Source organism: Tachypleus tridentatus, chromosome 13 (assembly GCF_004210375.1).
Source record: "Tachypleus tridentatus isolate NWPU-2018 chromosome 13, ASM421037v1, whole genome shotgun sequence".
Taxonomy (NCBI): Eukaryota; Metazoa; Arthropoda; class Merostomata; order Xiphosura; family Limulidae; genus Tachypleus; species Tachypleus tridentatus.
Window position 1 is genome coordinate 69,911,588 of NC_134837.1, and position 13,136 is coordinate 69,924,723.

Below are 13,136 nucleotides of genomic sequence, written 5' to 3' on the forward strand. Positions count from 1 at the left end.
AATAAACCATTTATAGGCATTCGCTGTGTTTGTCCTTGCTGGTTATGAACAAAAACCCCGATTCCAGGTTCATGTTTTGAGACCTTAAAGAGCTCATCATGCCTGGGTGAACTTCTGGGAACGTTCTAAACCCCACCTATGAACCCCATTTGTACACCACGTAGATAAACGCACCCCCTCTCAGGCTATTCAGGTTGTTTACCTGAGTTGAGTAGTGATGTTTAATTAATAACATACCATCTAGTTCATGATGATGAATATTGATCTTTAATTATTAACATACCACCCAGTTCTTGGAGAGGGGTTGTAGTGTTTAAGTACTAACATATCACCCAGTTCCTTAAGATGAGTAGTTGTGTTTTATTACCAACATACCACCCAGTTCCTGAAATTAATGAGTGATCCGATATACCGAAAATCAGTCACACGAAGTGTATTGAAATAAGATAACTACTGTAGAATAACGTGTGTATAGGAGGCGTGTACACATTTGGTATAAACATAAAGTTGAATCACGTTGAAACACGGTATAAACAAATTGAATCACACAAACACTGTATAAACGTTGTTGAATCACGGTAAACACTTGGTATAAACATAAAGTTTAATCACGGTAACATAGTTTACAATAGTTTTTTTTTCCTCTCTTTTGTAATATCTTGTGTGGTATCTAACGCTGCTTATACAGTTGTTACACTTTCTGTTTATGAAAGTTATATGGCAGTGTTTAGAAAGGCTGTTTAATGACAGTTATATAACATTGTTCACTGTTTAATGACAGTGACATAGTATATAAGCTATTTATGGTATTCAGTTGAATGCCAATGTTTAACTTGCGTTCTTGGTTTTTCAGGATGTTTCTAGTATTAAATATAAGCCGAGAAAACTTTCGTGATGAAACTTTCTAAACTTGCGTTGTGTGCATTTAGAATAGGCTGGTTGCATTTATTTAAACGTGTCTAACGCATAGGCTGTTTATATTTCGTTACACATGTGTAACGCATATTAAGACCATATTTCATCTTCTGTCAGTTGCCATTTTGAATACGTGACTGTGAGAAGAGGCCAATAATTTATGTGTTATAAATGATTAAATATATATATATATATTGACGTTACGTTTGGATAAAGATGAGTATTAGATGAAGAAGACAAGTGATTCCTAAACTATGTGGAAAACCTTATAATACTAGAGTTTTATTGTCCAATCGTAAGTGAGAGAGGGAAGAAAAAACCTGGTTCGTATCCCTACTGTATTAGGTTTGCCGCTGTGTGCATTATTTGTATTACTGAAATTGCACTGGCTTAGGTGATTATATATGTATGTGTTTTAATCTTCGAAAAAGCCTTGGTGGACATACTCATGTTTGATGAATGTAAAGAGAACGGTCGAATTTTTGTTCAAGTTAAGTATCTGTTGTATGTGGACCACTCACTAAAAACCATTAGAGGAGAGATAAAGCCAAAGCTTATTCCATGTTAATCCATTATTTGTGAGTCCATGGCGAGGGAAACAAGAAACCTGCTCGGTATATAGTGGTACGACTGTATCTCGTAGGAAAAGCGGTAAAACGTTCTGTGGAATAATTCCCGTGATTCTGTCTCTACATCCCCGTACTTCGTGTAACAAACAACGTTAGATCTTATAGAAGGTTCGTAATCATATTTTGTTTATGATGAATTATTTAAAAAAAAATTGTAAATTTTCTGTGTTTCTTTTGAGGTTGTTTAGAAAAGTAGTTCACTTTCTTTTGGAAAATATTTTAAGTTTTAACGACGTGTTTCAACTATTAAAGAAACTCTGTCTATAATGAAAAATAGAATGTTGGTTTCATTCGTTATGTCAAAAAAACACGTAGGGTCAAGAAGTATCGATGGTAAAATAAGGTGTAGGAGTTTTATAAAGGGTTAATTTATAGGATTCTATTTAATACCATCAACTTTAGTTTTAATAACGTATCTTTAAACCAGCTTTAGTTTCGGTAACGTATCTTTACACCAGCTTTAGTTTTAGTAACATATCTTTACACCAGCTTCAGTTTTAGTAACATATCTTTACACTAGCTTTAGTTTTAATAACGTATCTTTATATTAGCTTTAGTGTAATGATATTTTTATATCAGCTTTAGTTTATTAACATATCTTTATATTAGCTATAGTGTAGTAACATATCTTTTATATCAGCTATAGTTTAATAACATATATTTATTTCGACTTCAGTAACGTATCTTTACGTCAACCTTTGTTTAATAACATATCTTTATATCGTCTGTACTTTAATAACACATCTTTATATCAGCTTTAGTTTAGTAACAAGTATTTGTATCAGCTATAGTTGAATAACATATCTTTATATTAGCAATACTTTAATAACATGTCTTTACCAGAAAGTACAAACGTTAAATCTAGGATTGTTCAGTTCGGGTCATGTTTTCTCCCTAGTCTCTGTAAAGTCGTGACAAAATCAGATAGTACTAGCATTTAATCTAGGATTGTTCAGTTCGGACATGGGTTTTACCTTAGTCTCTGTAAAGTCCTGACAAAACCAGAAAGTACTAGCGTTCAATCTTGGATTGTTCAGTTTGGGTCATGTTTTTTCGTAGTCTCTGTAAAGTCGGGACAAAACCAGATAGTACTAGTGTTCAATCTAGGATTTTTCATTTGGGGTCATGTTTTGTCCCTAGTCTCTATAAAGTTGGACAAAACCAGATAGTACTAACGTTCACTCTAGGATTATTCAGTTCGAGTCATGTTTTGTCCCTAGTCTTTGTAAAGTTGGGAGAAAGCCAGAAAATATTGACGTTCAAGTCATGTTTTCACCCAAGTCTCTATAAAGTCGGGACAAAACCAGATAGTTCTACAGTTTAATATACGATTGTTCAGTCCGGGTCATGTTTTTACCCAAGTCTCTGTAAAGTTGGACAAAACCAGATAGTACTAACGTTCACTTTAGGATTATTCAGTTCGAGTCATGTTTTGTCCCTAGTCTTTTTAAAGTTGGGAGAAAGCCAATTAAATACTGGCGTTCAAGTCATGATTTTCATTTGTACTAACGGGTCAGTGTTTGTAAAGTTGGGAGAAAGCCAGAAAATATTGACGTTCAAGTCATTTTTACCCAAGTCTCTGTAAAGTCGGGACAAAACCAGATAGTTCTACTGTTTAATATACGATTGTTCAGTCCGGGTCATGTTTTTACCCAAGTCTCTGTAAAGTTGGACAAAACCAGATAGTACTAACGTTCACTCTAGGATTATTCAGTTCGAGTCATGTTTTGTCCCTAGTCTTTTAAAGTTCAAGTGGGAGAAAGTCCATGTTTTACCCAAGTCTCTATAAAGTTGGAAATACAGATGGCGTTCAAGTCATGATTTTTCAGTTGGGGTCATGATTTTTCATTTGGGGTCATGTTTTTACCCAAGTCTCTGTAAAGTCGGGACAAAACCAGATGGTTATACTGTTTATATATCAGTCTGGGGATTGTTCAGTCTGTTTAATATAGGATTGTTCATGTTTTACCCAAGTCTCTATAAAGTTGGACAAAACCAGATAGTACTAACGTTCACTCTAGGATTATTCAGTTCGAGTCATGTTTTGTCCCTAGTCTTTGTAAAGTTGGGAGAAAACCAGAAAATACTGGCGTTCAAGTCATGATTTTTCAGTTGGGGTCATGTTTTTACCCAAGTCTCTGTAAAGTCGGGACAAAACCAGATAGTTCTACTGTTTAATGTAGGATTGTTCAGTCTGGGTCATGTTTTTACCCAAGTCTCTGTAAAGTTGGACAAAACCAGATAGTACTGACGTTCACTCTAGGATTATTCAGTTCGAGTCATGTTTTGTCCCTAGTCTTTGTAAAGTTAGAAGAAAACCCGAAAATACTGGCGTTCAAGTCATGATTTTTCAGTTGGGGTCATGTTTTTACCCAAGTCTCTATAAAGTCGGGACAAAACCAGATAGTACTGGCGTTCAGTCTAGGATTTTGCAATTCGGGTCATTTTTTTCGTAGTCTTTGTAAAGTTGGACAAAACCAGATAGTACTAGCGTTGAATCTTGGATTGTTCAGCTCGGGTCATGTTTTTACCTTAGTCTCTGTAAAGTCAGAACAAAACCAGATAGTACTAGTGTTCAATATAGGATTGTTCAGTTCGGGTCATATTGATATCCTAGTCTCTGTGAAGTCGGGACAAAACCAGAAAGTACCAGCTTTCAATATATGATTATTCATGCCATTTTTTACTAGTATAATATCGAATTTTTTTATGTGGTGCATAGTGAACACCATCCAACCATACGTTATTACAAACGTATATTACAGATGTAATTGTTTTATATGTCACAACCTAACTGCTTCAGACTGTGTTTGAAACCATTGTTCATGGAATTAACAATTTCTGAGCTCAGCGTACGACACGTTGTTCACATCTACGGGCGAGTGACGTAACTGAAAAACTAATTTGTGGAATACTGAGGTCACATGACATTTTAATGTCTTATGGCATGTGCTTAGCTAATGGAGCGCAAAATTCCAGTGTTGAAATAAATAAAAACTAGAGACTGCTTCAGTCATTTGAAACTTTAACTGGAAAAGACTGTGATAAGCGAAAACTGACCAAGAGTGAAAACTATAAACTAAAGCCAACTGTTTGACCAACGTTTTAAGTAAGATAGTCCATCGTAGAACTGGACATCGACTTCTCTATCAGATATTAAGACTATTGTCTTAGTTGATGTGTTAGACCTTACGTCAGTAGGTGCAGTTGTAAGGACTTGTAAGTGTTGCGACTTCTAGCATTATGAATACCTTTGTATTAATGTAATAAGTTTTAAAAGTTTGTTTTTCAACAAGCGGTCCGTCACGACCACATTGGCAATTCACGGTAATTCGCAAAAACAAACAGAACAGCTAAATGTGCTTCCATTTTATCGGTCAGTTAGAGAGATAGCGAACCCGTTTCTGGTATCAACAAACACTGTACATTGGTTTATCACAGTTCTAAAATCTTACACTCAATTTTCATATATGTAATCGCTGTTTGTTTCTGATATTCGGATACTTGTTTCATATCTGTAGTTTCTAAGAGAAATTCGGTTTTCTGAAATCTTCAAATGTTTTTGTATTCTACGTTACGCAACGGTATGTCTGAGAACTTGTATCGATACCCGTGATGGACATACCACATGTTGCGTAGCTTTTCATTTAGCAACAATGAAACAAACCATACTGTTGTATATTGTGTTTGATACTTGCTTCTTAAAGGATTCTGTACTTCGTAATACTGGAATACCTCGTGTCACTTAATGTCTGTCTGTTTTGATCCCTGCCTTGTAGTCCCCAAAACGATGCTAAACACAACTTCTACCTACGTATTGCTGTAATACAAAATACAACTTCCATCGTACATACTTCGGATTCAGGTCTGGTATGATAGATTATTTTAGCTTGCATATCTTTCGTGATTTATACATTGTTGTTCGAAGAATTAATGAACTTTCTACCACAACAAGAAACGTATCGCGATAACAACAAGTCCTTTGTTTATAAATCATCTTTTTAGCCCTCCATTAAGTTGCGCTAATAATACAGTTCTCCAGTTGTTGATAACATTTGTAACCAGAAAACAACAGATTATTAAATAAACAATCATTTTCTTTATTTCTATATACAGTAATGTTTAACTGTACATCAAATATAACATAAAACAGATATCATTCGACACATAAGATGGGTGTATATCCAAGGAAGTAAAACAAACAAATCGTTTCCTTAGTTCTTTCAACTTTTTGAGACAACATTTTAAAAACTTGTCATGTATGTTTGTTATAGATATTGGTATCATAACGCCAACCAAACAGCGTTCTTCGAAATGTTATACAGTGGTGGATAAACAAAACATTGTTGACTTCATATACACAGGTTGTTATTCCAAAGAGCAGTAGGCTTTATGTGGATCATACCTGGTAACACAAGTTTGTCATAATTCAGTTCGTTAGAACTGTTGATGAATAGATTAAAGCACGTACCTCGCTCTTGAAGCTCATCTATTTTACACTGACCAACCCGAGGCTACTTACTGGTCAAAATATTTCGGAGTCCTGCTTAGAGTTTCTCCAAAGAGCGGCTGTCCGTTAGAAGCTCCCGTACAAGACGCCAACACTGTTTAGCAGCGTTCTCCAACGTGGTGACGGACTTCCCTTTGAACAGGTCCAGATGAGGCAAGAAGTAATGCGGGCATCGGCGACACTGCAGACAAGATATCAGTTGTAGGAGGATTCCGTTTAGCCGATACCCCAGACAGATTTCGTCCCATTCCAGTTCCCGGGGGTGTTTTTCACATTCGTACAGCAGCAGGGTCTTGATGTGGTAATTGGTGACGGGATTGCCCGGAAGGTCTAAGTGGCGGTCCCGCAGCGTCTTCAAGATGCTCAGGCATTTCTTCCGGCATCCACCGGCCAGCAGTCTGTCCTCGGCCTCTGAAAAGTTTAGTACCCAAGCGTCCCCTTCCATTGCAGATTGCTTTCCCTGAAGAGTAACACAATCCTTCGACAGTAGGTCAAACCCTTCTGCCTTCACTTCTGTCACTAAGTTCGGGATTGGCCAGGAAATATGGGGTATCGGCCAGTGGGCAGCCGAACGAGGCCACAGTCCGCTACATCGGAATGAAGGAGTGATTTGGACGACGTACCGTTCTCTGATACGTAGTTTGACCTCACTAGTGTCAGCTACCATCTTGACCACGTCACGATAGCTGCTCTTATCGCACGCTTGAGCAACGAGTGTTTGAAAGCGACTACGTATCTTGCGAGCGGACAGGTAACCTGAAGCCGTGATGAACTCCACCCACAGAGACATGGATCGTTTCCTGCCGTCACTAAGCTTGAGAACGGCACAGCCTGGAAGTGTACCGTCGTCCACGAAGTTAAATACCCCCATCTGATTGAGGTAGAGGACGACCTCGAACTCGGTGGGTGACAGTACGTCCAGACCCTCGAACCTACCATTTCCCTCGTTCAGTGACGAGATGAAACGAGGTTCCTGCACTTCGACCTCCTTCAACACGTCCTGCACCACCTTACAGACATCCCGTACCGTCTTGGAGATGGCTGCTTTACGGGCTTGCACCCGTTCCCCGTAGAACTTGTTCAGCTGGTATAACAGCTTCGACTGAGTTGCCATCATATCAGACGGCACCAACATCTCGCTTTGATCACCAAGAAACCATAACTAGGACTCGCACCAATAACCGATAGGCACCTTTGTAATCCACGCCAGTCGTGATACTAACTTTCCTCGCAGTTTTAAACTCACTGCACGAATATACGCCCAGTTTAGTGGCACGTGCATACCGCTTGTCCCACCTCTTGGAAATGTACACCAATGAGGCTCTTAGAGTGACACATAAACCGTCACAAGGGTTTTAGTGACGCAAAATATGAAGGGAACAAATCGTGCGTGTTTCATAATTCATATTTGTTTGTATGTAGCAATGAATGTAATTTATTCTAGCTTTATCTTTTCGTGGAATCATTAGAAAGTGGACATATGAAACTATTAACCATATTACAGGCCCCTCCTTCCAAATCTCTTGGGGGTGGAGTAATACTCAAGGGATGTTAACGTGGAAATAAAGTCGGAGTAAGTTGTTTTCATTTAGAATATTTAAAGTTCGTGTACATCTAAGAATTAATATCAACAGCCATCCTGTTGGTGACTAAAAGATTATTATTTGGTCAGAACTTTAACAGTGGCTGTGTTTGAGCATGAGGTTTTTGGACTGTAAGTAAACAAGTGTATTAGTAGAAAAAAACCCAAAACACCTATGCCGAAAAATGGTACATACCTTTATAATCCCAATTCGTATGATGCGTATTACTACTACCAAACAACGAAGAGTATTGTTAGAATTGTAGTGTAGAACACATTTGTGTGCATGTTTTATGTAACACATGGTTACATTTCTCCCCACGAGAAACCTTTGTAAACCTGACAAAGTAAAGTTTTGCTTGTGACTTTTGCCATAGTTCATACAAACTTTTATAATTCGAAGTTTGATCCATGAGACGGCAAAGCACACATAGCTAGTGTATACGGTTAGCTGTGAAACAAAATCAGGTACATTTACTGTATTGAATTCAAGACTTTATTCCCTCGACAGCAAATCACACGTGGCCAGTCTGTCTAAAACATCAGTTACATCGTAATGTAATATTTGTTGACATATAAAATAATCAAACTGTTTACAAAATTGTTTGTGTTTTTATCTTTGTTATTGCACTGTTTCAAGGAAAGATACCATTGCCATTAAAAATATTTTATTATGTTGTAGCAATAACAATTCTTACGTGTGAATAATATGCAGTTAAGTCTTGCCAGTATATGTAGATTTGGTATTCATACAGTCTGTGTGTGTCACCAGTATATGTAGATTTGGTATTCATACAGTCTGTGTGTGTCACCAGTACATGTAGATTTGGTATTCATACAGTCTGTGTGTGTCACCAGTACATGTAGATTTGGTATTCATACAGTCTGTGTGTCACCAGTATATTTAGATTTGGTATTCATACAGTCTCTGTGTGTCACCAGTATATGTAGATTTGGTATTTACACAGTCTGTGTGTTAAACCAGTATATGTAGATTTGGTATTCATACAGTCTTGAAGCCGAGAAACTCACTTAAAATAAAAATGTATCAGAATGGCTGGTATGGGTATTAACACTTTTGTTGATAAGCAGAGAACAATGTTTCAACCTTCTTAGGTCATCTGCAGGTTAACAAACAGAATATGCAGCCGACTTTTACTGGGTGCACGTCTTAGGACAAAAGTGTAAATGGGTACAGGGTTGTAGGGAGACGTTGCAGTAAGACGTTAGGTTATTAACTAGTATAAGTATAAACGTGTTCCTTTATATTGGTTTAATTTTGGTTTTAGTTGTTATAAAAGTAGGGCTTCTTCGATTTTGCGTTTATTTATATTTGTTTCCCAACTTATTTATTTGATTTGTACTGTTGAAAAACGTGCATAGGTGTTTTTGTTCTTTGTATCTATTTTCCATTTCTCTGCTCGTTTCTCCAATATAGAAGTTGTGGCAATTGTTGCATTGTTTTTTTTTTTTATAAATTTTGTTGGTGTTGTGTTTGGCAGTGTAGTTTTTATATAGTATGGACGTTAGTTTTGTACCTGGTTTTTGAATAAATTTTGTGTTTACTGGAATGTTGTGTTTTACGTTTTTCCAAATGTTAGTTATTTTTTTCGCTGATATCAGGAACATATGGTATGCAACAGTATCAGGTTTTGTACTTTGTTATATCTTGGGATTTACTGTTGTTTGTTTGTTGTTGGTCTAGTTGTGTGCGTGTAATTTTTTACACGGTTTTTGGAGGAAATTTGTTGATGTTGATGAAGTATTGTTTTATTTTGTTGATTTCATCGTTAATTTTATCAGGTAAACATAGATTTGTGTCTGTGTTTATTTGGTTTCTTAGTATGTTGAGTTTTTGTTTTGTTTCATGTGCTGGGTCCCAAGGAATGTATAATCCAGTATGGGTGATTTTTCTGTGGATTTCTGTTTTGAATTGTGTATCAGTTCTAATGATCTTGAGGTTTAGAAATGTTATATAGTTAATTTTTTTTCTGTTCACAGGTGAACCTAATGTTGGGATATATCGAGTTAACGCGATTGAGAAAAACTAAGTGTGTGTTCTGTAGATGGGAATCCAGCAACTGTATCATCAACATACCTGTACCAGTGTAGTGATGGGTGTAAGGTTGAATTGATCGGTTGAGATTCAATCTGTGTCATAAAAATGTTGACTAGAACTGGTGACATGGGATTCCCCATACTTAAGCCATTTATTTGTAGGTAGTTTTGGTCACTGAACATAAAGTTAATTTTGGTGGTAGTGAATTCTGTAATAGCTGCTAATTGGTTGCTGGGGGTGTGTATCAGTGGGTTGTGGTCTTGGATATAAAGTTCTAAAGCTATCTTGCAGGCTTCAGTTGTTGGGACTTCTGTGAAGAGGAAGATTACATAAAAACTGGTCATATAGTTAATTAATAATAGATTTAAAGTTAAAAGAGTCTGAAAAAGAAGCCGTCCGATGTTACATGTTTAGAAAATGCCCACACTAAAAATTTACCGAGGTTGTAGTTAAATGTTACAGTCTATAGGTGGCTTGGCTCACCAGTTTATGTAGATTCGATATCCAGACAGTCTGTTTGTGTCTCACCAGCATATGCAGATTCGGTATTTACACATTCTGGTTACTATGTGTGTCAGTCTGGTTGTTATCACTTTAAAGTAATTAAAACACTGCTGACTTTCAGTTAAATTCCGTCTAGAACGTTTCGGTTTGTTAATGAAACGTTTCGATCTGAAGTGTTTGAATTAATCTGAACCATAGAAAATATAGATAAATTTACAGATTTTCAAAGGATGTTTAGAAAATAAATCATAATGAAAGTTATTTAATGCAAGCATTTTTGTAAGTGCCTTTCTATTAACGTAGAAACATGGGCCTGTTTCCTGTAGGGTATTGTAACTGTGTAGTGTTAAGTTATGTTAGAAATATCTTGCTATGTTATATATATGGATATTATTGTTGTTTTCAGAAAGGACAACATACAATAACATTAGTATGTACGTTAGAAGAGTAGCTCAGAAAGGACAACACACAATAATATATCGTTGATATGTAAGTTAGAAAAGTAGCGGTTTCAGAAAGGACCACATACAATAAATAATACAGTGTTGGTATATACGTTAGAAGAGTAGCATTTTTAGAAGGGACAACATAGAATAATATAGTGTTGGTATGTGCGTTAGAAGAGTAGCAGTTTCAGAAAGGACCACATGTAATAGTGTAGTGTTGGTATACAGGTTAGAACGCTTGCTGTTTTCATTCTTCTGTTTAAATGGTTTGGTGTATATTGTTTTATTGAATTCATTAAGATTTTGACCTGACACGTGGATCGGACCATCTATGTGTAGAAACGTGTAATGTGTGTATGTATGTATGTATATATATATTATAAAAATGTTTATTACAGTAACAAATTATGGACATGAATCAAGTGTATTTGTAATGGGTTATTGTGATCCACTCAAGCCACTATTGTTATTGTGTTAATAGCATCCTACATGAACCAGACCAAGAAATATGCCTAATTAGCGCGTGCAAGTTTCATGTTCACATATATATGTATATTCCTTTCGAGTGAGATGGGCATCACCAGTCTCTGTTTGTGCCTGTACTAAAGATAGCTTGTGAAAACGTGACTTGCGGATCGAATTTTGCTTCTTGTCTTTTAGACACTCTCTGATCTATTTATAATTTGTCTTCTTTTGTTTGAGGCTCTTAAGAAACAACAAAAATTTTGTCTCCTTTCTTCATGGCTTCAAAATACTCTGTAATTTATTGTGTTCAGCCAGATGACTAGTGATGTTTAATTATTAACATACCACCCAGTTCATGAAGATGAGTAGTGATGTTCAATTAATAACGTAACATCTAGTTCATGAAGATGACTAGTGATGTTTAATTATTAACATACCATCTACTTCATGATGATGAGTACTGATATTTAATTATTAACATACCAACTACTTCATGATGATGAGTAGTGATATTTAATTATTAACATACCAACTACTTCATGATGATGAGTAGTGATGTTTAATTATTAGCATACCAACTACTTCATGATGATGAGTACTGATATTTAATTATTAACATACCATCTACTTCATGATGATGAGTACTGATGTTTAATTAATAACGTACCATCTGGTTCATGATGATGACTAGTGATGTTTAATTAATAACGTACCATCTGGTTCATGATGATGAGTACTGATGTTTAATTATTAACATACCACCCAGTTCATGAAGATGAGTAGTGATGTTCAATTAATAACGTACCATCTAGTTCATGATGATGAGTACTGATGTTTAATTATTAACATACCAACTACTTCATGATGATGAGTACTGATATTTAATTATTAGCATACCAACTACTTCATGATGATGAGTACTGATGTTTAATTATTAACATACCAACTACTTCATGATGATGAGTACTGATGTTTAATTATTAGCATACCAACTACTTCATGATGATGAGTACTGATATTTAATTATTAACATACCAACTACTTCATGATGATGAGTACTGATATTTAATTATTAACATACCACCTAGTTCATGATGATGAGTACTGATGTTTAATTATTAACGTACCAACTAGTTCATGATGATGAGTACTGATGTTTAATTATTAACATACCATGAGTACTTCATGATGATGAGTACATGATATTTAGATTATTAACATACCAACTCTAGTTCATGATGATGAGTACTGATGTTTAATTATTAACATACCAACTACTTCATGATGATGAGTACTGATGTTTAATTATTAGCATACCAACTACTTCATGATGATGAGTACTGATATTTAATTATTAACATACCAACTACTTCATGATGATGAGTACTGATGTTTAATTATTAACATACCAACTACTTCATGATGATGAGTACTGATGTTTAATTATTAACATATTCATTTCGAGGTGATGAGTACTCGTGTATAATTATTAACATACCATTCAGTTCATGAAGATGAGTAGTGATGTTTAATTAATAACGTACCATCTAGTTCATGATGATGAATATTGATCTTTAATTATTAACATACCACCCAGTTCTTGGAGAGGGGTTGTAGTGTTTAAGTACTAACATATCACCCAGTTCCTTAAGATGAGTAGTTGTATTTTATTACCAACATACCACCCAGTTCCTGAAATTAATGAGTGATCCGATATACCGAAAATCAGTCACACGAAGTGTATTGAAATAAGATAACTACTGTAGAATAACGTGTATAGGAGGCGTGTAAACATTTGGTATAAACATAAAGTTGAATCACGATAAACATGCGGTATAACCCTTACGTTAAATCACGTTAAAACACGGTATAAACAACTAATTGAATCACAGTAAACACACTGTATAAACATTGTTGAATCACAGTAAACACTTGGTGTAAACATAATGTTGAATCACGGTAAACACTTGGTATAAACATTGTTGAATCACGGTAAACACTTGGTATAAACATTGTTGAATCACGG

At 35.7% G+C, this 13,136-nt stretch overlaps 2 protein-coding genes across 4 annotated transcripts in view; one reads left to right on the plus strand and one right to left on the minus strand.

Annotated features, from left to right (window-relative positions):
* The window catches only part of LOC143237289 (neurobeachin-like), a 210,664-nt gene that overhangs the window by 137,855 nt on the left and 59,673 nt on the right, over nucleotides 1-13,136 (plus strand). The window contains exon 37 of one of the 3 annotated variants that reach the window (XM_076476365.1): nucleotides 9,638-10,984. The exons of the other annotated variants lie outside the window; for them this stretch is intronic. Coding sequence (XP_076332480.1) covers nucleotides 9,638-9,748 — 111 coding nt within the window. The 3' untranslated portion in view covers nucleotides 9,749-10,984. Of the gene's footprint in view, nucleotides 1-9,637; nucleotides 10,985-13,136 lie in introns of those variants that run through there. 3 annotated transcript variants of the gene reach the window in all.
* LOC143237291 (protein mab-21-like 2) lies at nucleotides 5,624-7,294 on the minus strand. Its single transcript, XM_076476370.1, has one exon. The coding sequence runs from the start codon at nucleotides 7,187-7,189 to the stop codon at nucleotides 6,092-6,094; it is 1,098 nt and encodes a 365-aa protein (XP_076332485.1). The 5' UTR covers nucleotides 7,190-7,294; the 3' UTR covers nucleotides 5,624-6,091.